We start from the raw sequence: 25,585 nt of genomic DNA on the forward strand, positions 1-25,585 counted from the left end.
CCTATGCTGGCTGGGGAATTCTGGGAGTTGAAGTCCACCTATCTTAAATATGCCAAGGTTGAGAAACACTGCTCTGGACTATGTAATTTATACATAGACCATAGCAGCTCCTCAAGTTATCTATATCTGTAGAATTGTTTTTGATTGCAGTGGAATATAAATGCAATAAATAAACAAACAAACAAACAAATATTAACCACCACCACCGCAAAAAAGCTTCCTGCTATTTAATCAAAGCTTCAAACTAGGGACTTGGGATTCATAATCCAGGCCATTAGCCATCACAAACTAGCTTTCTATATAGAATTATTATTCTCATCATAGATAATAATATAATTATTATTATCTCATCATAGATAATATTTAATGGAAAATCACCCACTGAGTTACATTATCGGCATTGGTATGGCGATATTTCTACCTAAGTCCAAGAGGCTATTAATACACTATATTAGCAACTGTATGTTATTTTACATAAGATACTGTGTATACTGTGTATAACCTACTGTGTATAATCTCAGAACATGAGCTTATGGACATGATTCTATGAAACTAGGATTCTCATTCCATGTTTCCCATTTTATGGATAGCAAGCTAAACCCCAGTTCATCTATGCAGTACAAACCAGAACTACTACGTCTATGCAATGATCTGGATTTGAAGGGGAAAAGGTGAGTCAGATCAAATGACATGCATATTGCAGCATGAAAAGACACACCATTTTAAGGGAGTTGCCAACAGGTATGAAGTGCACAATCATATGGGCTCCGAACCATCTTTTTTCTCTTTTGAGCTTGGATCACTCTACAGCCGTAATGGCTACTTCTTGAATCCTAGCTGCACCAGGATATCAAGGTGCAAAAAACATTTGCATACCACCCCCCCGAGGATTGCACCATTTTCTGTTACAGGCAGGGCCAGCAGGTACAGTATAGCACTATAACCAATTTATCTTCTCTGGATGACAAAAATCTTAGTGTGAGACAGATATATTTTAAGTACATGGTGCCCCAACAAAATATAGGCCCCAAAAGGCATTAGCTAATCAGAAGAGTTAACTGGCCCAGCATATGATACTCCTTTGTGATAATGCTTTTTCCTTGCAATACTGTTCTAAGTAAAAATGCATTTCCTAGGGTGTCTTTGAGAAAATTATGTTATAAAATAATTTGCAGAGTCTTACACAGAAAAGTCATCTAAATTAACCTCTGAAATGAGTACACTTTGCACAACCAATCTTAGGTTCATATAGCTCAGCTGTATAGTGGTCTACTCAGAATTGAGATTCACTGAACTCAGTGGGACTTATTGGAGAAAAGTGTGTATTGAGCATCCAATAGTCTTCCCTCTCAACATTTTTATTTCCAAAATAAAGCTAGGCTTTTGTATGTTGTTAAACTACAACTTCCTGCATCTCTCATCACCGTCCATACTTCTGAGGGAATCTGGGAGATGTCCCTGAACTGGTTTTCAACAATATCTGAAGGGCTACAGGTTTCCTATCTCACTGTACTTTATGTTGGAGAGCTGTGTTAGTCTGTAGTGACAAAAAATCAGGAGGACTCTGGTGGCACCTTTTCCAACTAATACATTTTATTAAAAGGCATAAGCTGCAGCTCAGGGAAGTTTATCCCTTTTAATAAAAATTGTAAGTCAGAAAAGATGCTACTAGACTCCTCCTGATTTTATTATCCTGGCACTTAAGTTAACAGTATTATCACGTATACTTTACAGTCATAACCATGGATATCCTAGTCCTGTGAAGTAGATCAATACTCTTCATGATTTAAAATGAACCTAAGAAGTTATTGAGATGGCTGCTATTGCTAGAAACACCTTGGTGATGGTACCAGCCCTCTGGAATTCTACCTAAAGGGATGATCTGGTGATTGTTCTCATTCTTCAGGAGAACAGTAGATAGCTCCTATTAAGATAGCCCTTCGCTTTTGATTTGGGGATACTATGGGTCTAGGATCTTACAATCCAGTGATTTTACTATCCTCAACCATTTTCTTGCACTTACACTTTAGTATTGTCAATCAAACGTATTGTTCTAGATCCTTAGTAATGTATATTTTATATATGGCAACTATCATATTACAACCGGTTCAGGATCTATTCAAGTCAGCAGAATGAAGATCTGCTTTACTGCTTGCTCGTCATACATAATTATTATTCTACTCGGATAAATTGTGACAGGGCTGTGATTGTTGGTTGTTGTTCCTTAAGTATCCTATAAATACTAATGCCACAATACCCCAGTCTTATTCTGAGAGATGTAAGACGGTGTACTCTATAAGATGTTAGCTGACAGCTCCCCTTATAAACCAATTTATAATCAAGAACTGAACTGTAATTTTTTAAAACCTAAACATTGAACTATTTAATTTGATCCATCCACATAACCAATACCATCATTTTATGCCCCTTTCTTTTGGAGGAATCACATGTACACTTATTAACTTCTCTTTCAGGAATGAAAGTTACAAATTGTTCAGTATGTTACTCAATTTACTGTATTTGAAAAGTGTTCTTCATAAGCCTCCCTCTGTGAAAGGATCAAAGCTAGAAATGGACCCTAGGTTTTGCAGAGAAATGACTTGAATGAATATACCAATCATTAGTTGTTATGCTTATACCTGCTTGCTGTCCCACTCTCATCTCTAAATAAAAAAGAAAAATGCCTTTGCTGACTTTTGTGGTGCTTTAGAAAACTGCAAGTTCCATTTGATACAGACAATTGTGGGAGTGCATATGCTATGGGTAAAGACAATGTCTCTTCCAGATTATCCCTGCTGCAAACCAGGAAATACTAATTAAAGATGTGCTAGACATTGCTGCAAATTACAAAATCCTCCAAGGGTTCTCTCCTAAGGAAGCACAGCATTTTTCAGCTGCTTAATTAGGGGTCTGAAATCATCCCTGATGACTGTCATGTGCTCAATTCAATCTTATAAAAAATAAGTAAAAAAAAGGATCTAAAACTGTATGGAAATTATATGCTATGAGATGCCCAGTCAAGATTCTCAGTCCTTAATAACATTGATCGATTCACAAATTGAAGCTCAGAAAGTAGAGTTTTCCCAGCAAAACTGAGTATGTCTCCTAAAGTAACCCTAACCCTTTCCCCCAAAGACTGGTGTCATAAAATACTTCAAATCGCATAATAGGGGGGGAAAAGTGTTCAGAATGGTGTGAAGAGTGTATGTGTGTATGCACACCTTAGATATGAAAACCCAGCAAGTCACAATCAATCAAAGTGGGTACATGTAAACAGGCAGGTGGGAAATACACTCATGCCACCTTTCATACATTTGATGTTAATCTTGGATCTAGAAATGGAACTTTTGAAGTGGCCCTCATATCTTTCATTTAATCAGAGATTTGTATTTAAGATACAGTCATGCACTGACATCTTTCCTTATCATGCAGGCAAAGGTTGCTAAGTTTATGCAATCCCTTTCAGCAAAGCATTCTGACTGAAGAAAATTAGAAAACTATATACTTTTTCCTCTTGAGCTCCAGGACAAACTTTATTGTCAGAAATATAACATAAAGCACTCTTTCATAGCTTGTGATCATAGTTACTGCAGCATGACAGTTTAATGTGACTAAGAAAATCTTCCCAGAGGCTGTTAAAATATTTCAAAATGCAGCTCGTGTTCGATCTAGCAATGAAATGGCCTAGCCTACTAACCAGATTGGGAAGCTTTCCCCAGAGATGACTTTATAGGAATGGAAAAAATGCTCTAGTTTTAAATTCTCTGGAATACCACCAGCTTACCACTAACAATTGCTCCCTGTCCTATAACTGACAATATCACAACGTTCTCTATTGACAGGAGCGGCACTTCTGCCATGGTCAAGGTATGATGTCAGTCCATTTTCTTGGTGGTGCCTTATTGCCATTAATGAACAAATATGCTTTAGAAACAGGGACCAAACCAGATCTATCTGCACACTTCAGCTCTTGTAAGACAGAGATCAGACTTGGCTCATGATGTAAATGAAAAGTTGCTTCTTTATCTGAACTGAAAAGTATCTATATTGAGCAAAAAGGGAGAGTGAAAACAAAACCCAAACTATATTTTAGGAGATGTTTACTCAGGATCTTCAGTAGGGCAGGTACTTCACTATGGGAAACAACTGAAATTTCTACTTTGGGAATTAATTTGCTCAGGTAGTGTAGATTTTGCATTCATGTCAACTCTCTCCTCCAAAAGAGTTAACTATGATCTTCAGTCTGCTCATGAGGAAAAAATAGTGTTAAAGATGGTGTTTGTGTATGTGTATGTTGATTCATGTCTTTATGCCTTAAGTGTATTCAGTTTTTCTGCTCTGCAAGATGGTGTTGATTATAAATTACAAAGCAGCCATAAATTTTCGAACAAGAGATGTTAGAGTCTGTAGGGATTTAAATAAAGACCTCTAGCATTTGATGCCTCCCTTTCCCTATTAATTCTGATTTTAAAGAGGCACGTCTCTACTCTTTTTTAGCATTTCTTTTAAAATACTGTTCAGAAAATATTGTATCAAAAGCATGGATTGGATATTCTGCATTAGCAACTTGGTGTATCTAGTCTCTGTATTAAGATATAACACGCAATGAAATTTCTACATATGTGAACCCATACATAATTTTTAATTGATCATTTCATTGTGAACTAATGTGTTTAAAATGTCCCCTGGAGACATACTTTAGTTTATAATGGGAAAATGCATGGCAAGGAAAAGAGAGGAAATGATGAAAAATAATCCAAATAATTGTATGCAACCTCAGTAACATATTGCATATCATCTTGTGTTTATATTTAGATCGACTGCAGCCTACAGTAAGGATCTCCATGGTGACCAGAAACCATTTTAAGTATTTTGGTTTTGAAAGGAGTCTTGAGAATTTACTTCACTGATAAATCACTGAATGTGTATCATGTGCTTGTTCTTTGTTATTTTTTATTATGCACACTACATTAAGCTACCCATTCCTACCTTATTAATGAAAAGAAACTATCTTGGGTGACTTCTATTATGTGTACCCACCACTTCATGATTATAACAAATTTAACTTGGAGAAATAGTATTTCCTTTCATTCCAAATGTGTTTTTCCACAAAATGCAAGGTTTTCATATCTTACAGCCATTTCAGTTGGAGGACTTTTAGAATTTGGCTGTTGACAGACCTTGAAGATTGCTAAGACCTCTGCAATCAAAAATTTCCAGGGGTTCAGTCAACCAAGAAGGGTAGAAATGGATGGGTTTCGGATGCATGTTAGGAGAGGAACAGGTCTTTCTTAGAATCCCCAAAGTTCCAAAACTATGCCAGCAAAAATATGTTTTTGTAAATTAAAATACTTCCATAAAATTACTGAAATGTTGACCCATTAAACCCTGTTTTTTTTCCCAGAGCCCCTTCAAAATGTGCCAACAAATTGTTATGAAAGGTTTCATGTTGTTCATAGCCATTCATCTGTTTTGGATCCTGGCTCTTTTTGGGGGATGCAACCTCTACCAGATATTAAAAAATATATGTACCCTAATAAAGTTACACATTTCTGCTCTAATAGCAGTTTGTTATGGAGTCCATTACTTAGTAAGAGAATGAGATAAGGTCAGTTTTACACTCCTCAAAATTTATTTCCCTCATATCTTGTGAAAAAGGGAAAACCATTTGATTACCCCTCTTTTACCTGGTTTCCGTAACTCAGTTCAATTTTTCCAACTGTCTTTTTTAATTCTTTCGAGCTCAGTGGAATGTTGAAGAGAAATTGTGTAAAGGAAGTTGTGATTTTATCCATATATGCATTTTAGCAGGAAAACTCCCTGAAAACAGAATAGAAAGGAGCCAAATTTGGTGTAGGGGGAGAAACCAGCAAAAGGAAGGCTTTGTTCAGAAATGGACCAGATCTGGCTGGGGATGAGGGGAAAACAAATCCTAAGAACTTCTCCAACGTACCCCTATGGGAGTGGCAGTTAGGCTGCAGTTCAAAATATGGATGGCTGCTCATCCTAAGTTTCGCCTCTTCTCCTCTCTCCTGGACACTTAACTGTGAGGGGAAAATATGCAGACTGCCCCATGCTTCCCAGTGCACATATAAACACAAGGGGAGTGCAGAAACACACACTCCCAGAGACAATGTATTATTTAGACCAGTGTTTCTCAACTTAAGGAGAAACTTTAACTTGCTCAGCAACTTTAAGATGCTTATACGTCAACGCCCAGAGTTCCCCAGCCAGCATGAATTCTGGGAATTGAAGTCCACACATCTTATAGCTGCTGAGGGTGAGAAACACTAATTTAGACAAAAGAAAATACAAATGGCTCTTATGCCACCATTGGAAAGAACTCCAGAACCCCACTCTGCAGACTTACCCTTTAGGATAGTTAGAGCTCATATTCAGCTTATACTCTAGGCTAGAAAGCCATGATGTGGATATCCGCACATCAAAGTGAAGTTACCCAAATAGACAGACTTTTAGAAAGGAACTGGAATGGATATAAACAATTCTGATATTGCTTTTTGATGAAGATTCATATGGAAATAGCTCTTTCGGAAATTTATATTTCATTATATTTCTGCAACACGGAATGCTACAGTTACAATTTATTATCATGCAAAATGCAAAATAGCAAAACCAAACAAGCAACCTAAAATCTGATCTTTTTGCTTTAATTTGGTAGAACACATAGATGGTTGATAAGGACTATCAAACTTTATTTAATGGTCAGTTAGCTGCAGCAGAAGCCCTTTTAGTCTTTGCAATATGCCCAGAATGAAAGTCATTGTGGGGCTGGTTTTTAACCTCTTTAGTTGCTCAACAAAACCCAGCTCCATCTGTCTATGTTTCTGTCTCACAGGAGAAAAAAACAAGTGTTTTCAGTACATGGTGTTCTATTTTGAGAGAGGAAAAGTCCATCTGCACTTTCTGTGCGCTGGTTTGAGAATATGTACCCTTGAAATTAGTAATAGACAATTCCAGGTAAACATGACCATGGCTGAGGTGTTTGCATGTCTATTTAGATATCACACATTTCTTGACTGCCCATAAAGGTGGTAAGAGGTGCTGCTGATTTGGGCTTGGGACAAATGTAAAACCATTTCAAATCAATGGGTGCTAATTCTAACTGGATTTGAGGAAAGAAAACCTAATGAAATCAGTACAAACCCCATGAGAGATTATGTTCAATAAATTTAAAGGAGGTTTTCCAATTTTTACTTGTCAAATCCATGAAAATGTTTGAGTTGTCAGTTAGCTGATGCCTTGAAAAAAATCAATATGTTCCTTTTCATTTATTTGTTGTCTCTTCTCTTTCAAACAAAAGTAAAAATCAAGTCAAGACAAGACAGTAATTGGGGCTGACCTATTTTTTTTACCTATTGTAATAAAATATGGCTTGCATTATTATTCAGTAGCTGAGTTCACTCATTGTGTTTAGCCATGGTTCACTGAATAATTTGCTATGTCATAGTTCACACATTAAGCCAAGAACATGGTTTAAAAACCACAATGGCTAGATTTACATATCATGCTAAACTATGATCTGATTAACCTTGCTTTACTTAGTAAGTCGTGGTTGTCCAGGCTGGCACATGGCTGTTTTGCATCATGCTAAGCCAACATGAAACAAATCACATTAAGGTTTAATGTGTGAACTCAGGTCATTAAAAAAAAAGGACACTCTGGATCATTTTATTTTTGATAACTATCACTGCATCTCTAGCTTTTCTGGGGAATATTACTCATATTGTGGTTGATATACAGAGATAGAGTGACCCATTTTAGTCAGAATTCAGGCCTAGGCATAGGACCAAGACAGCATTGGCCACTTTTATTGATAGTCTTTGTAATTACCAAGGTGGGGAAACTGCACCCCTCCTGATCATGCTGGACCTCTTAACAGTCTTCGAAACAATCAACCATGGTATCCCTCTGGACCACCTGTAGGAGTTGGAAGCTGGAGGCACTGTTTTGTAATGGTTCCTTTCATTCTTCAATAGGTAGTTCCAGTTGACAATATGGGGGAGGTCAGCCAGATGGCCTCTCTTTTGTGGGGTGCTGCAGGACTTGGTCCTATTTTCCCTGGTTTTTAATAACTACATGAAGCCAATGGGTGAGATCTGTCAGCTTGGGCTTGGTATCACCAATATGCTGATGATGCCCAGCTGTTAACTGCTATCCCAGGCCATGCAAGAGATGCTGTCACTACCCTGACCCCAAGTTGTGATAATCTGGATAGGATGAAATAGGCTGGAACTTAACTGAAGCAAGATAGAGTTACTGTTTGTCCATCATGGTTTTCTAATGTGTCTGATGTTGTCTCTTGATGGGATGGTTCAGTCCCTGACAGGCATGTTCACAACTTGGGGGTCCTCTTAGATACATGTTTACTGCTTTATGGGCAAGGGAAGACTGTAGTCAGGGGCCTTTGCACAACTGTGGCTGGTGCTCCAGGTCCGGCTTACCTGGAATGTATCTCCCTAGAGTAACTTGTGTTCTCATCACCCTTGTCTGGACTACTGCAATACACTCTTTTGGGGGATGCCTTTGAAGATCCCCCAGAAACTAATAGTCCATAACATAGTGAGCTGGTTATGGTGGGTAAATGCCAAGATGAGCACAATACCCATGCTCCAGGCCCTATACTGGTTTCCTACTGAGTACAATTCGAAGTGCTGGTTCTGACCTTTAAAGTCCTACATGGCTTGGCTCCGAAGTATCTCCAGGACCATCTTCTCCACCCATTATCAATTTGCCCGCCTCACAGATCCTGGAAGAATCTGCTAATAGTTCCTCATTTTCAGGAGGTAAGAGGAATGGCTCGCAGGTACTGTTTTTCTGTTCCCACAGTTGCCCTTGGGAAAAGTCTTTCCTTTGATATTTGATCAGATCCCACTCGTTAGCTTTTGGATGTTATTAAAAACAGCTATTTAAGAGAGCTTTGGAACTATGAATGTCCCCATGTGTTTATTGGTTAATTTTTTTGGTCTGTTTTTGTGATTTTCAAGCTATTGTGTTACATAGTAGATTTAATTGTTTAAATTTTATTTTCATTTTATTATTGTTTTGTACTGCAGATGTTTTGTATAATTGGATGAGACTGTAACCTGCTAAGAGACTTTGTAGTGGGAAGATATGGGAATAATTATTTATTCTAAATTGCACCTATCCAGAGGAATTTTATGTATGTATGTATTTATATATTTCTATTATTTCTCTAGATAGGTGCAATTTAGAATTTTAAATGAAGAAATAAATCAATACTGAGTCAGATGTTTGCTTATTACCTTCAAACAATTTCCCACTGAAGGAACTTTTTTGTGACAGATTCATAGGCTTAACAGGTGAGCAGATATATATTATTCTCCGTAAATTCTGCAACTGAGCTATTTACTGATTCATTTCCTTTTAATGTATCTGACCGCTAAGAAAAATGCACGACTGTCTTCTTTTTTAAAACTATCACTTTTCATAATTTCGACAAAGACATTAAAACCTACATTCTTTGGGAAACAAAAACAAAAAACAAAAACAAAAATGGACAGATATTAATGTTGGGTTCCATAGGTATGCTTAGCTGAAAGACAACATGGAGCATGTCTAGGGGAAAGAAATGGAGAAGATAAGAAACATGGATGGAGAGGAAAACTGGCAACAAACAGTTGGAGATTTTGGCAGTGTTTAGTTTTGAGAGGAGTAGACTGTGGAGGTTTGGCAGCTGTCATCAAATATCTGAAGGGATGTCCTCTAGAAGATGGAGCAGAATTATTCAGAGTCATTCCAGTAGACAGGACAAGAGACAATGTTATGTATTACAAGGAAATACATTTATGTTATGTATCAGGAAAACTTTCCTAACAGTAAGAGTTGTTCAGGCATGGAACAAATGCCTTGGCAGTGGTAGACTCTTCTTCATTGGAGGTGTCTATACTGAGTCTGGATGGCCATCTGCTGGGGATGCTGTAGCAGTGAATTTCTGAATTGGACAGGAATTTGAAGTTGGTTGCCTCCAATATACCTTGCAGTTCTTTCCTTCTATGTTTCTATAACAATCTCTGTCCTTTGAAAGGTTATTGTGTCTGCAGTCCTATACCCAAGTCTTACTAAATTCAATGGCACAACTTCTACATGAAAATGCATAGGATTTTTCCTGCATTGAGATGTTCAGATCATATCAGATCTGAAAATCATATTTTAGAAAGATTATATCTTCTCAGCCAGACAGCTAGGTAGGACTGCTCTCCAGACGGAGTTTCCTTGAGTTTAATCAAATCAAAATCCTTGAGTTTTGTGCAGGAAGTAAACATTGTTTCCCCTCCCCCCCAAAAGTATGCAAAAAATTATACTGTCATTTTCATCCTTTATGTGTTTCATTTAAATTTGGCTGTTCATATAATTTAATCAATGGCAGAGTTGTCTTCAATTTCCCAGTGGCTGAACCTTCCTTTGGGAGTACAGTTGACGATGCCAGCTTTGTCACAGAGGTAGCCAGAGATGAAGAGAATCTCTTGGCTGCTAACGTTGCCAAGAGTTTTTTTAAAAAATCTTGGCCAGAGATGAGATTAGCTATATTGCAGCTAAGAGCAAATTTTGTAATGAGCTGATGTTTTTGTGACTAAATGATAAAGCAGTACTGTGAAAATCTCTCTCTGTTATCATCCTTTGACAGTAAGAGAATTTGGCTGTCAGAATCCACATAAAAAAGTCTTATTTTTATCTTTCTTTAACAGATGGTCCCCATATAGGCTAGATTCACACATTGCATTAAACCATTGCATGATTTGTTTGGTCTTGATTTAATGTGTTATCGGCATGCAGCCATTGAGGCTTATAAACCATGGTTGGTGGGTTACTGTATTATATAAGATTATGGTTCATTCAACACCTCATGTTTAAGAAAAGCATGGCATAGTGTGATATATGACCCAAGCCTTTGACATTGTCTCTCTCTCTTCTTTGGATAAGTTTAGATATAGAGATACTTTAGCTGAAGAAAAGAATCAGCTATAAGATAAATCTGGGAAATCAAAGCAAATAAAAATGAAATCAGTGTGATATGAGAAAACTGAGATAGGATTTCCTGACTTAAAGTAAACGGGGGGGGGGGGGGCTTTGACCTGGGCAGAAAGAAGATTGTTAGTCCTATCCTTCTCATTATTTCCCTGACTGAAGTTACCCTCTCACCAACAATTCAAGTTGAGTTCGATCCTGTTCAACCTAAGGAAGTGGGCAGGGTTCTTGTAGCTGTTAGTTCGGCCACTTCTGGGTTAGAGCTGTACCCTTCCTGGCTGGTCAAGGCTGCCTGGGAGAGGATGTCTGATTGGGTCTGGGTGGTGATTAATTCTTCCTTGAAGGAGGAGGTGGTTTTGCTGGCTCTTAAGGGGGGGGTGCCCTCTCAAGGGACTATCACTTGACCCAACTAGTCTGGACAGTTTTTGGGAAGGTTGTGGAGAAAGTGTTGCACAGCAGCTTTAAAGGACCCTGGACAAAGTGGATTTTCTGGACCCCTTTCAGTCAGGGTTCAGGCCAGGTTATGGGAGCAAGACAGCATTGGTTATGCTCTTGGATGACCTCTGGCAGGAGCAGGATGGGGGTGGTGCATCCATCCTTGCTCTTCTTGACCTCTCAGCGGCCCTTGATACTATCAATCATGGTATCCTCCTGGACTGGCTTTGGGAGTTGGGGGTGGGTGGCACTGGGTTGCACTGGTTCTCCTCCTTCCTCCAGAGTTGGTTCCAGTTGGTGTTGATGTGAGGGAGAGGCCCAGCCCACAGCCACTACTTTGTGGAGTGCCACAGGGCTCAGTTCTTTTCCCCCTCTTCTTTAACATCTACATGGGGCCACCGGGTGAGGTGGTTCAACAGTTTGGGGTGAGGTATCTTCAGTATGCTGATGATACCCAGCTTTGTATCTCCACCCTGGGCTTCCTGAGTGATGCCATGGATGTTCTGTCCCAGTGTCTGGAGGATGTAGGGGCCTGGATGGGGCACAATGGGCTTCGGCTCAACCCAAGCAAGACTGAGTTGCTTTGGGTATTTGGGCCTTCCAGTGTCACAGTTCTTTCTACCATTGGTCCTGGATGGGGTGGCACTGCCCCAGATGGACCCAGTGCACAATCTGGGGGGTCCTCTTGGACTCACAGCTCCTGCTAGAAGAGCAGGTGGCAACTGTGGCTAGGAGGGCCTTTGCACGCTTTTGGGTTGTGCACCAGATGTGCCCATTCCTGGACCAGGAGGCTTTGCTCACAGTCACTCATGCCCTTGTGACTCCCATTTGGATTATTGCAACACGCTCTACATGGGCTGCCCTTGAAGAGCATTCAGAAGCTTTAACTGGTGCAGAATGCAGCTGCACAGGTAGTAAATGGTGTTGGATATTTGATACATGTAACACCACTACTCTGTAAGCTGCATTGGTTGTCAGTGTGTTTCCAGGTGCAATTCAAGATGCTGGTTGTCACCTTTAAAGCCCTTTATGGCTTGGGACTGGGTTACCTGAGGGACTGTCTTCTCCCAGTTGTTCTACCCATCCAATTTGGTCTGGCAGGTTGGGCACGCAATGGGTCCTGTTGGCTGGTGGGAACTAGGAGGCGTGCCTTCTCTGCCATAGCTGCTGCCTTCTGGAACATCCTCTCTCCACAGATTAAGATGGCCCTGACCCTGTTGGCCTTTTGTAAGGCCTTGAAGACCTGATTTTGTCCCCGAGCCTATGGTCCTGAGTGTGTTAAGGGCCCAGTTTCCTGGTTATATTAACATCTAGGGTTATAATTTTTCTTGGCTGCTATATATATTTATTTTTTGTATTATGTTTGTACAGTACTTGGTTTTAATTAATTTTATGATTATTCGTTGCCCAGAGTCACTTGTTTGAGATGGGCAGCCACAGAAATTGAATAAAACAAATAAAAAAAACAGTTATCCTCTGTCTTCCTCTTCCTCCTCCATCTTCGGAAAATAGAAGGTGAGAATCTTTCTGTCCCAGAGAAGCTAAAAACACTTTACCTGGGATAGGAAGTGACGTATTTTGAACAGTGAAAACATTCTAGGATAAAATATTAAAATTATCTTCCTTACAGCTCTGCTCAAGCTAGAGTTGCTGCTTTTAAATTCAAATTACATGGGTAGATCCAATTATGAATCTTGCATGTCATCTTTATTTTGGTTCTAAGCCAAGCCTAGAGGATTTTGGAATAGGACAGATTATTTCAGCACAGAGCACTTGTTTCCTCAGAATATACAAGCTGACCCTCAGAAAATACTAGTGGTTGTTTGTTGAACAATGTCTAAATTTGCATTAGTGCTGGGCTGAAAATCTATTCTCACCTTTATGGTCACTGTACTTGTGCAAAAAACCAAAGATTTGCTTTGTTGAAACAAATCAATGGAAGTGATATATTTGACTTCCCTCAGGCTTCTCCATCCTTCCAAAGTACTTCTAAAATGGACAGCTTCTGTCCATGCCAAAGCAATCCAGCCTGGAAGACCTTCAGCATGTACAGAAGAGACTCCAGGCTGTCCACCTCCAGTGTGTGATGCAGGATTGTCCCCAACCCTCACCTTGGAAAAACCTTTAGCAAGTGGTGCAGAAAAGGCTTCAGGCTAGTCACTATTGGCATACACAGCAGGAAATCCTGCAATAGTTACTGAAGCCATCCAATTTGGGAGGACTTTGATCAGCATGAAGCACTCGGCAGCATGGTCCTTTGGCTTCACTGTTAGAAGCAAAGGGACTACATTTTTTCAAAAAGCAGCTTTCAATTTATTAGTGACTAGAAACCCCTTATGGACTTTCGGCTGAAAAAAGAAAAAAAATGAACTTGTGATTTATGCATTTGATGATTAGAAAGGGTAGACTATGGAAAGAAGGAAATTATGTCATAACCTCAGAGAGAGGGTAAAATATAAATGTACTTGTAGCTGCTGTTAAGAAGGCCATAAGCCGCTTCTTTATAACTTTTTCTTTTCTTTCTCTTTTCTATTTCTTTCTTTGCACATTTTTTCGTTCACTTACTTAGTACTTTTCTTTATTTTCCTTATTTTTCTCTTTCCACATTTGTATTGTTTTTATTCTTTTAAAAGTTTCTTTAATAAAAATTATATCAAAAAAAAGAAAAACGAAAGCAGCTTCCAGGGAATGCTTCACTCAACATGTAACTGAAGTGCATCACACTTTCAAAATTTGCATTAGTGGCAACATGTGTGTCCCTGAGGGTAAATAGGCACTGATTATCTTTTTGGTGAGCTCCGTCGGTTGCATTTGTAGTCTAAGAAAAATAGACCATGATGCAGGCTTTAAGGAAACAGGTAGGGAAAGCATCCTGAACGTGGCTTCTGGAATTCTTTCCAACTCTTGAGCTCCCCTCTGGGTCCCATGATTTGGCAGAAGGGAGGGGGAAGAGCCAGTAACGTTCTGATTGCCACCCAACTGCCTCTCCCATTGGGGGATTTTCTTTTTTTTCTGGATTTTTTTTCTCTGCAATCCCTGGCTGGATCAGACCCATTTTCAATCCTGTTTTTTCTTTTGCTGGTTTCTCCCACCACCAAATTTGGTCCCTTTCTATTTTGCTTTTGGGAAGTTATATAATGATGGACAAACAGCGTTGCAAGCTTCTTCACGCAATTTCTTCCCCAACTTCTGTTGGGTTCTAAAGGATAAAAACGATGTCTGCTTTGGGGTCAGTGTTCCCGCTATCACATTGCCCTCCCTGGTGGAATGACCATGTTTCCTGGCAATAGGTGGTTGAAAATCCTCTGCTACTCCATATCATGTAGCATTTTAATGAGTGCCAGCAAAGGTTTATCAATAGATCATATCTCCAGTTTGGATTGCAGTGGTTCTCTGGAGACTGTGGCGAAGGCTCTCTTAAAATTAATAAATGCCACATATAATCTCTTCTCCCCTCCCCAAGGAGGGGATATATATTTTTCAATTAGATATTGTAGGACCAGGCACTGGCCCATAGTTGATCTCCCCAGCCTGAACCCAGGCTTCTCTTCTAAGAATGCTTTCCTGTTCCAACCAATCCATGAATTTCCAGTAAAAATGCCTAGTCTAGAGTTTACTAATAATGCTTAATAGGCTGAGGAGATGATAGTTAGATGGATCAGGAGCATTCTGTTTTTTAAATAAAGGGACAATAACAGAGGTGCTCCATTCATCGGGCATTTTTAGTGTGTGATTTATAATCGTAAACAGAACTGCTAAAACTTGTGCCCGCCAGTCAGTGCCGATATAGAGCCTTTCATTTACTGAACTGAGCATAGAAATCAAGCTTGCATGTTGCCATGTGCAACAGCTTGAGAAACAAAATGTTCGTATATAACCTGTTCATGCTGTCACAGGTGCACATTAGCTGTGGATCAAAACATACAATCAGTCCATGATATGATAATATGGTTGGGCGAAGCATCTACCACTGAATTTTTACCCATGGGAAGAAAACAGCTACCATATCATGACACTCAAGGGTTATTTTTTGTTTTTGTTTATAAATTGTGGGTCTGGGAAAAATAACAAGAAAGATAGAGATCAAAGCAATTAAAAGAGAGCTTCCAGGGTTAAAACAGAACCAATCTTGCCAACAGTCTCCAGTTCCTCTAAATGTATCATGCTTATATTGCATGCTAAATACCATTGAATGTTTTGCCTTGCTAAGCTCCTTTTGCCTACTGCTCCCACTCTCAGCATTCTGAAAGCAATCCAGCAGACACTGAGTTGTTTCATTCAAAAATTATTTTACCAGTGGCAGCAACATAAAGCCTGATTCGGTTTCCAGCCAGCTGTGAAGCTGGTTGCATGCCTCTACAGAATTCACTTTTTCACGATTCACCCTTAGAAGCACTGCAGTATTTCAAATTTTTCTTTGGAAAATGTCTGTACAGGCATACCTTGGAGCTATTGCAGGTTCGGTTCCAGACCACCGCAATAAAGCAAATATCGCAATAAAGCGAATCAGGCCATTTTTTTGGTTTCCCAGTGCATAGAAAAGTTATGTTTACACTCTACTGTAGTCTATTAAGTGCGCAATAGCATCATGTCTATAAAAACAATGTACATACCTTAATTTAAAAATGTCTTAAAATAAGACAACAGTGAAGTTTGCCACACTGATTGACTCTTCCTTTCACAAAAGGTTTCTCTGTAGCATGCAGTGCTGTTTGATAAATGCAATATCTGCAAAGTGCAATAAAATGAGGGATGCCTGTACAGGTATTCAAAAAGCAGAATCCTATGTGAGTATAGGAATTACTTTCTCACAAGCTGGGGAACCCATACAGGGAGATTTTTCAAGCATTTTCTCTGCCTGCTCCTGACGACCTCATATGCAGCATCCTGAGAAGGCAGGTCAAATATGCTAAGTCACCAGGTTAATAAGTTAACAGCAACAGTATCAAATTTTCTCAAGACCACACAGAACCCAGCAAATGTACATAGCATAGAGCATCATGTAAAGGAAGAGTTAAGACCTGCCATGTAATTTACGCCAGAACTAATTCAATAATGTACATGAGAGCAGCATGAAATGGCTCTTGGCATTCATTTATTTCATGTTTGAATTTGGTTAAGGTAATTAGTGGAAATAAATCAAATCCAGCAGTTCCAATTATACTGTATGGTGCTCGCAGACGCTGTATATAGAACTCAGCAGCATGGAAGTCTGAAGCTTAAAATCTACTTACAGTAAGACAATGCTAGAAAGAAATATTTTTTCAGCAGTTTTCTCACAAACACTTGCACATCTACCAAAGGAGGAAGGGATGAAAAACCACACTGCTCCAAGCTAACAGGTTACAAATCAAGACAGAATATGTCACAAATGGTGTTTTAATTTCAATAATGACTTGTTAGATAGTACAGAGAATAAGAAACTAAGTAGAATGTAATAGAACAGTAAGAATGGAGCTTAACTACAATTTAGGATACAGAACTCAGAACTTCAGAAGATACAATCTTAGCCTGGATCACAGATCCCTAGAATACCCTTTTTTATAGTCGAATCATGGTCTGAGGGTAGAAAGCCATAAACCATATGTTGATTTTAAAGGCACATATTGCTTGACTTTGAAACCAAGATGCTATTTTGCTTTCTTTCTGTTTCACTTTATAGTTCGTACACGTTTATGATGTTATTTCCTTTCAGGATAAACAACTTAGGCAATGTACAGAAAAAGAGGGAGAGGTAGTGAGTGAAAGAAAAGAACTCAAAGGCAGGAGAAAAGGAAAAAGGAAACTGCATGTAATTTACAGCAGTATTCATTGTACCTCTCATACCTTTTCATCCTTGCATATGTGAAAAAATATAGCAACTATGCTAAAATGTTTGGGTCAAAAGACTGAAGCTGTATTCAGTATTGTACTTGGGAGCAATATCTATGTGAATTCCTTACATGGCTTTAGATTTTTGGAACAATTATTTATTCAGTTATACATAAAGCCCTCTAAGATTTAAAGGACTCCAGCTAAGTGTGGAAGAACTGGATGCAACAAGGAACAAAGAGAGTTTAAATCTTCCTAAATTAGCATTCCCCCACCCAAAACCCTCCAGATTACTAGAACTACAACTTCTAGAATTCCCACCATGTTAGACTGGGGAAGGCTAAAGAAGCAAACATGCTTAACGAACTCTTAGTTTTAAAAAATGTTAGTACATAAGGTTTGCCTTATGTTCACACTGTTAGGAATCAGGTTGGATGAAAGTATTTCTGCCACCCAGTATCTCTGCAAGCTGTAGTACTTATGCATTAATGCATTAATTTCAGTGGAGAGAATCTAATGCAGGCCTTGCTACACAGCCTGGATCAAAGGAAATACAGAGAGTGCTACCATAGTTCTCAAAGCTTTCCTGTTTATAAGAAAATAACACAAGTGGAGGAAACTGGAATGGGTGGGATTTTTTCTCCAAATCATTAAAGCTGAAGGTGATGAAAAAATACTTCTCATGGGAAAACAAACTGCCTATGAAGGCAGCAAAGCCTTATCCAAATGAAAAGTGTGCCCTTTTAAGAAAAAAATATTTCTGTTGAGCTAGAAATAAAAAAGCTCAACTTCGATGGCAGGAGAACAATGAACTGATTTTGGAATGATGCAAAGCACCTGAAGTGTTTGAATCTTATATACACTTTCCTGTGAAGAAACATCATGGCAAATCAATGGAATTTACATTTTATCAGTTTGACATAGGATTGTGCTGTTAAACTAGCTTCATAGGGATTCTTTCCCTCTAGGGCATCTTAGAAAGTATATTATATTTGCTATATTATTCTAGCAAAACACATCCTCTGCCTTAACCAAATTCATCTTTTCCTGGAATTGGGCTACAGCTATGGAGGGCAACTACATGATTCTGGGAAAAGATACAACTGGTAATGAGCACCCCTGTGTACTCTGAAGCACTTTCTTGCCTACAAAATGACAATGCTGCACACTTTATTACTACATGTCTTTTTTTAAAAAGAAAATCCTACATTTTCTAAAAGATGAGAACGGGAGGGAGGAAACAAGTGTGCTGGTGATTCTGGAAAAAAAAAAAGCTTCAGGACAAGCATCTTTTGAATCATTAACATACTGCTAACTGTTGACACCTGCTTTCAGAAGGTCTTCAGGCAGAAATTGGACAGGCTTCTACAAGGAGATGCTCCAACCTCTAGATTTTCTGCACTGATCTGTAGGTTGGATTAGATTGGATTAGGTGGCTTGCTCTAAAAACGATGATTCCATGCTCTGTGCATAAAATATCTCAGAAGAAAGAACTAAGATGTCTCCCAAACACCATGATAGTTTTCTCCAGATTCTCCACAATCATGGTATGCCCTAGGATAGGGTACCCTGTTGCTCTGTACTGGTGAAGCATTGGATCCAGTTCTATAAATAATCAATGGGAAGCAAAAATGAAAATCTTAAAGTATTAATGGACAGAATGTTCTGTGAATGATAGGTTGCAGAGCTGAGAGCACTATCTTTTCCCAGCATAGTAAAGATGCCTTCTGAGATACTGATGTTTTTAAACATATGAGAGAAAAGGTCTCTATTAAATCAAAGGACAAGTTATTGTCATATGCAGACTCCTTTGAAACATAGAGAATGGTTTTGGAAGTAGAGTGACAAGAAGGAGCTGGGTTAGAAAGTTCCTATTTTAGACCTTGCTTTTGCAACTTCTCTTCTAAATGGCAGCCAACCCCCACAAAGTTACTATTGGCAGATTCAAAGCTGGATTTACAGGCACATGACCTAGACAAAATCCTACAGTGTGAAGCTGAAAGTGGGATCTCTGGCCTTGGAAGTTATCTGTTGTAGGTTTTCTGCTTGCAGGTGAAAAATCATATAATAACCCAGCTTTGAATGATTTTCCTCAGCATTTTCACTTCCAGTAACCTAGGCCTGTTGAAGTTTGCTGTTACAATGAGTAAGACAGCCTGTGGCAGAATATGGATAATGTGCAATAATGTGTACAGTTCAGTCCAGAATAAGAATATTCACATTCGCCTGTGCCATCACCAGCATTTTTAAAATTTCTCACTCTCCTATTCATCTTGTACTTTTCAAAATGCAAACTTAATTGCAGGAATTTTGGTTTGGTTCTGGGAAGGATTGTGGGGTGGGGGTTGAAAAGTGGGATTAAAATGTTTTACACAAGAAATCAACACAGAACAAACAAATATATTCTCATATATATTGCAATAGTTACTTTTTTCATTTGAACAACAATTCTCCCTTTTCTCCAGATCCAGAGCAATCTGCCATTTGCATTTAATGGTTGGCGACCATCTCTCTTCTCATCACCACAGCAGCTCTGAGACCACCTTCCCAATTAACTACTCACTTGTGCTTGTTGTCCTATTTTTGGACAACCTCCCACTTTTGGATTAACTCTGATCTTCTCTTTGTTGTTCCTTAACAAACTAACAAATGCACTTCGTTATACAGTGTGGAAAGGAAGACTCAAAGTTGCTGAATTTTCCTTCCTTATGGATTGTTCCCCGGGACTTTAAGAGAGCAAAGGACCACGCCTCCACTACAGGGAGATAAAAGAGGAATGCCAAAGACACAGGGTGTTGGTGGAAGAAAGAAAGGAGACTGTTGAAAAGCTAAAGCAGCCAGTTGTGCCTGGAGGGAAAACCAAAACAGTTGGTAGAGTGAGTAAAGAGACTCTGAAGCTACTACAGCTGAGAAAGGAATAGTAGAGCCTTACAGCTTCACAAGCCTTCCAAAATGCAGACCAGCTGCAGCTAGCCAGCCACAAGAAATTGTTCCAATAGAAGAGAATATATGTAGTTCAGGGTTGAACTGTAGAGTCCTAGAAGCACCTAGGACTCCACAAGTAATTGTTTTTTTTTTCCTTCTACAAACTGATAAGGGCTGAAAACCAGAGAAGCAACTCAGCAAAAGGGAGTACTGCAAACTTCGGTAGCACTCACTGAAGTATAAGGGCTGGAAGACACATACAGGATCATAGAGGGCTAAGTGTAGAGTAAAAGCACATTAAGCCCTGAGTAAAAGGAACAGGATTCCCAGCCCTTAAAGGTGAAGGCTAGAAAAGAACTGTGGTAATACTGCCTTTATTGCTGTAAGAAATGAGCAGCTAAAAACACAAGGAAAAAGGGAAACCTGTACGTTTCTTAAGTATTGTCACTTTTCACTTATCACTATACCATTCATTTAAATAAAATTAGGCCCAGGTAAGTAGATTAGTTGTATATCTTAGGTTTAACACCATAAATATGTTTTGTATACTAAACACTCTGTAAATATTAAAGAGAAGCATTCAACCTCTTGGTCTGTAGTTTGTATCATAACTGCACTAGAACTCTCTCACATATAGATTAAATAATCAGCAGTTATTTAACTATTGCAATGTTTGACAAACATATTGTTTTTGGCTGGACCAGCACCAGCAGTTAGCAGCTATTTGCTAGTAGAATACAGCCAAAATGAAAAGATGTAAGCTTGGTTACTATTAGTGATCTTGTATTGTGCTGGAATGGGAAAGAGAGTGAAAGCTGTAATGTCCTCCCCCCACTGTACCAACTCTATCACTTGTTACTAGCAGAAGCTGTTTGTTTTAGCTGTGTGCAAGGTTTTACTTTTACTGTGCTTTTTAAATTTTATTAAATGTTAAAAGCATTGTTTCTTGAAAAACCTTATTTCTTTGTAATGTTATACATATTGTAAACCACAATATAACTATTACTGTTGTAGAAAAGGCTTTATACATGGAAAAAGAATCTAATTACAGCCACAGGGAAGGGAATAACCTTATACTGACTACTTAGAAAGAAGGAAACAAGACAGAAAAATTCATAGGAAATAGGGAAAATCTTTTAAAACAACTAAACAGTAAAAACTCAAAAAAGTAGAGGCCTAAATTATATCAGAAATACCCTGATTTTCACAATGTAAGACAGGTGAAAATACATATAACAAGGCTTCCTAAAAGTTATATTAATATATGTAAAAAGCTTTTAAAATGACAGTAGTGAAACTCTATTTTTGTGACTACCTTAATATATATATATATGTATATATATATATATACATAGATACATACACACGATGCATAAACTTTGGAATTTGCTACCACAAGATGTGGTGCTGGCTACAAGAAAGGGTTGGACCAATTCATGGTAATCATGGGGGTCAATGGCTATTAGCCTTGAGAGCAGTGGGACTACCTCTGAAGGCCATCTGCTGGGAAACTAGTGGGCTTCCTTGTGCTGTTGTTTGGCCCCTGTGAGAACAGACTGCTGGACTAGATGGGCCAGGGCTCCTATCCAGCAGAGCACTACTTACGTTCTTATGAAGACATTTGAGTTGGTCACTAGTAAGGAGTGAAAACTTTAAAAAGCTTGCTACTGGCATGAGACAAAGCTTTATCCAGGGTAAATCATTCTTAAAATCAAATTCACGCTAATAAGAAAGGCACCTTTAGCAAAACTAAGTTACTGTTGTTCTTACAGAAAAAGCCTTTCAGATATTTTACCAATTGCAACAACAGCAGAAATGTGGTCAGGTCAACAATCCTTTATTTCCAATTTATCCCTACTCATATTTTACTTACCAGTCTTGTACAGCATTGAAAGATTCTTCGTTGGTGATGTCATACATTAAAATGAAGCCCATAGCACCCCGATAGTAGGCTGTGGTAATTGTCCTGTATCTCTCTTGACCTGCTGTGTCCTAAAACAGTGAAATATCAGTAGTTAATGGTTAATAACAAGCAATGAAAATCAGCACTTACATCAGCCCCTTACCTTTGGCATTTCAAAACTTTCTTTTCAATAAATAGAACATTTCAGGGGACCAAGAACTGTTCTACTATTTGATACTGTTGATGAGTATCTGTGCAGAAGCTGGAACTAAGTTACTTCAGATTATGGATCTTGAAATGATTGTTAGGTTGCATTGCTTCAATTGTGATTGTGAAACACATATTTCTCTTCCTACTCCATCCCATTCAGTTACTGAGTTGCAACATGGGTTCCAAATAACATAGCTGTAGAACTGCATATGATAGGCACTACATTCTGTCATTGATAGATAAATGGTGAGCCTCAACTTGAAATGATAAGCTCATCTGAAGGATGAATTTAATTCAGAAACACTAAAAGAAAAAAGAGGGATTCTGAAATAGGGAACTAACGTGTGAAGTGTAGTTATTTGTTCAATTTATATAGCCACTCATCTCACATAAGTGACTGGGTGGCTCACAAAGTTAAAATACATACATACACACAAACCCACAAAAAATAACCAAAATCATACAACAAAAAACATTAAAACACCTTAAAAACAAAAACTATTAAAACCATGCCAAATGTAATCCAACTTACTAACAATATAGCAGTTTAGGCAGGCTCCAAACCATCACTACCACATTCCCAGGCAAGATGGTAATGGCCAGAAGGATAGGTGCCGTTCTATGTTGTGTGACCTTCAACCATCCCTATCCTGTCAGATATTAGATCTTGACTTCACTGTGGGGCAAACTACAAGTTATATTAGAGCCATGGCTAAGACATGGCTCCACTGCAAAGTCCCCTGGAAGGCAGTCTGCATTACAGAAATGTCAGAAGAGAGAGTATCCCATATCCTTCCCTTGAGAATAGTTTTCTCCCTGATAAAAGTTGCTTTTATTCTTCTGGTAGGGCTGGAATCCTGATGAAAACTGATCAGAATGGTGATGGTGAAGCGTCAGTGGAAAAACATCTGGGAAGAACAAGATTAAGCACACCCTTCTTACAACATCTCCACATGTGGCATTTGTTCTACTCCAGGATCATTTGATGCTTCTATGATCCTGCGACTTTGTCCCTGTTTGACAGCTGAGCCTGTTTATGTTTAATTCAGTTCTGTTTTTTCAGCTGAACATCTAGTGCACCATGGAGTTTGGGTGTGGAGCATTTTTCCCTCTGGGGGGAACTCCCAGCTCTTGAGCATCCTGTTACTTTGTTACCAGTCACATTTCTTTTCAATTATGTTCAGAAGGATGATGCTGTGATGACTGCAATGATTCTATAAACCCCCAAGGAGGGTGGTGAGTGCCCATGGCTGGATCTTGTTTTTATGTTGTCACACTGGTCTGTGATAGGGATCATTGGATAGTTCTGGAGGTTCTCCCATGATGAGACAAATCACTGATTGGCTTGATTCCTAGGTCTAAACTCAGAAGTGGTGTGGAAGGTATCTTAGCTACAGTTCACTCTTTCCAAGAGTTCTTTGCAACATAAAGAGGCCAGTTAAAGTTTGTTATAAAATACTGCATGGGAGGATGTGCTTTGCACCAGTGGCTATGTTGACTGGAGGATGAGGGGAGTTGTAATCGAAACATCTGGATGATGCCAAATTAGGGAGGGCTGGTGCAAGATAAACAAGTGCCCTTTTTTCGCCTTGATGAAATTTTGTCTAAATGCAGTTGTGTCTCGCTATAAAACAAAGACTTGCCCAAAATGCAGCATTGCTTATATAAATCCTTCAAATAGGCTTTACATTAATTCTTCCCTGATGCATATTGTAAATAGATTTTACAGATCACATCTCTCCTCTGTCCTAATTATTGTATTCATATTTATGAATTGTTGCCACATTAAATAAGTGTAAGCATAAGAAGGAAATGTTCAGTATAGCCTTGTACTGCGGAGTCTACTGACATGAATAGATCACTTTTATTACAATTGGATATACATGGAGAAACTTCATAGTAGATGGTGCACGTATAGGTTAATTCTGAAAAAATTAACCAGGTACTTAAATTTCATTTATGGCAGAATGACTTAATGGCATCTGATATACCATAATGTATTAGAACCATATAAGATCCAGTGTGAACATTAATATAATTAAATATGACTTCATTTACTGTGTAACATTCCCCCATCTATCTCCCTGCACAGTGAATTTTGTAGTCCTTTTGTTGCATGCTGTATGCCTGGCTATTATGCTAACAGGCCATTCAGAATAATTAATTTCCATATTTCATTTACATTTCTTGCTAAAAATTAATCTTGATTTTTTTTTCATTAAATTTTGACACGAGTTTCTCTGGAAAACCAGTTCTGTTATCAATTAAATCTTGCTTATTCATTGGTGCTAATTTACCCACTGATCAGATTATCTTAACTCTGAAATGCAAGGTCTATTTCTGGTCTAAGTTAAATGCAGGTCTATTTCTGCTTTCAGAGTAATTTTCTAAGCAAAAATCTAGCAGCATAAGCCTGACAAATATTGATAAAAACTTGCCCTATTTTCCATTATGATGTTACCATGGCAATCCATCTTTTTCCTGGATGAACAGTGAAAATACATAAAGATTTTTGAAGGAGCCTTTTCTTTGCTCTGGTACTAGACAATCAGTCAGGTATTGTGAGTGTAGCTATAGATATACGCTGTACAGAATGTGCACAGTAAAATCTCCTTTGATTATGGTGGCTGTTGGATATGTAGTGATGATTCATGCAGAAATAGGGCTGGAAGAATCTAATCTTTACCCTGAATCATATGCTTGTTTACTCAAATGTAGGTCTGTAGGACTCACTGTATTAAAATGTGCTTATTTGCTTATAAATATGCATAGGACTGCAGCCTGACAATTCAATCTCATGAATGCTTGCTTATAAGCAAATTCCTCTCTGGACAAAACTGTTCAAAAAGCATCCAGATTCTCAGCCGCAGTAGGATTGTGAATCAGCAATTACTCCCTTGATTTACAGAGTTTGCCAATTCCAAAATATTTCATAGTTTTGCCTAAAATCATTAGTTGAGTTAACGTAATGTACTTAGTCATGATATACGGCTTATGGCACATGCCCCAGTCTCTCATAATGCTAAACAGTAAACCACAATGGCTGGGTTCATATATCATGTTAAATCAAGGTTGAACAAGCCACATTATGTTTGAACATGTTATTTAGATCCAGTCGTATAGCTTGGGAGTACTGGTTATCCAATCCCCAAAACTGTTTGATCCAGGAAATCAAAAGCTACAGCAATCCTATCAGATAAAAGACCAGCTTTGGCTAAAAAAAAAAACTCCAATGAAAAACAGTGCCCATCATCCACATATAATATAGTCCCGTTTTAACACTGATCATTTAAG

The 25,585-nt window shown here is 38.5% G+C and overlaps 1 protein-coding gene across 4 annotated transcripts in view; it reads right to left on the reverse strand.

Annotated features, from left to right (window-relative positions):
• The window catches only part of RAB3C (RAB3C, member RAS oncogene family), a 97,012-nt gene that overhangs the window by 33,244 nt on the left and 38,183 nt on the right, over positions 1–25,585 (reverse strand). For all 4 annotated transcript variants that reach the window (XM_088152792.1, XM_007428365.4, XM_088152793.1 and 1 more), the window contains one exon: positions 22,052–22,170. In XM_088152792.1, the coding sequence (XP_088008918.1) occupies positions 22,052–22,170 (119 nt within the window). The remainder of the gene's footprint in view (positions 1–22,051; positions 22,171–25,585) is intronic.

Source organism: Python bivittatus, unplaced genomic scaffold (assembly GCF_059951505.1).
Source record: "Python bivittatus isolate LINGU-HERP-01145 unplaced genomic scaffold, Pbiv_v1 ctg000570_np1212, whole genome shotgun sequence".
Taxonomy (NCBI): Eukaryota; Metazoa; Chordata; class Lepidosauria; order Squamata; family Pythonidae; genus Python; species Python bivittatus.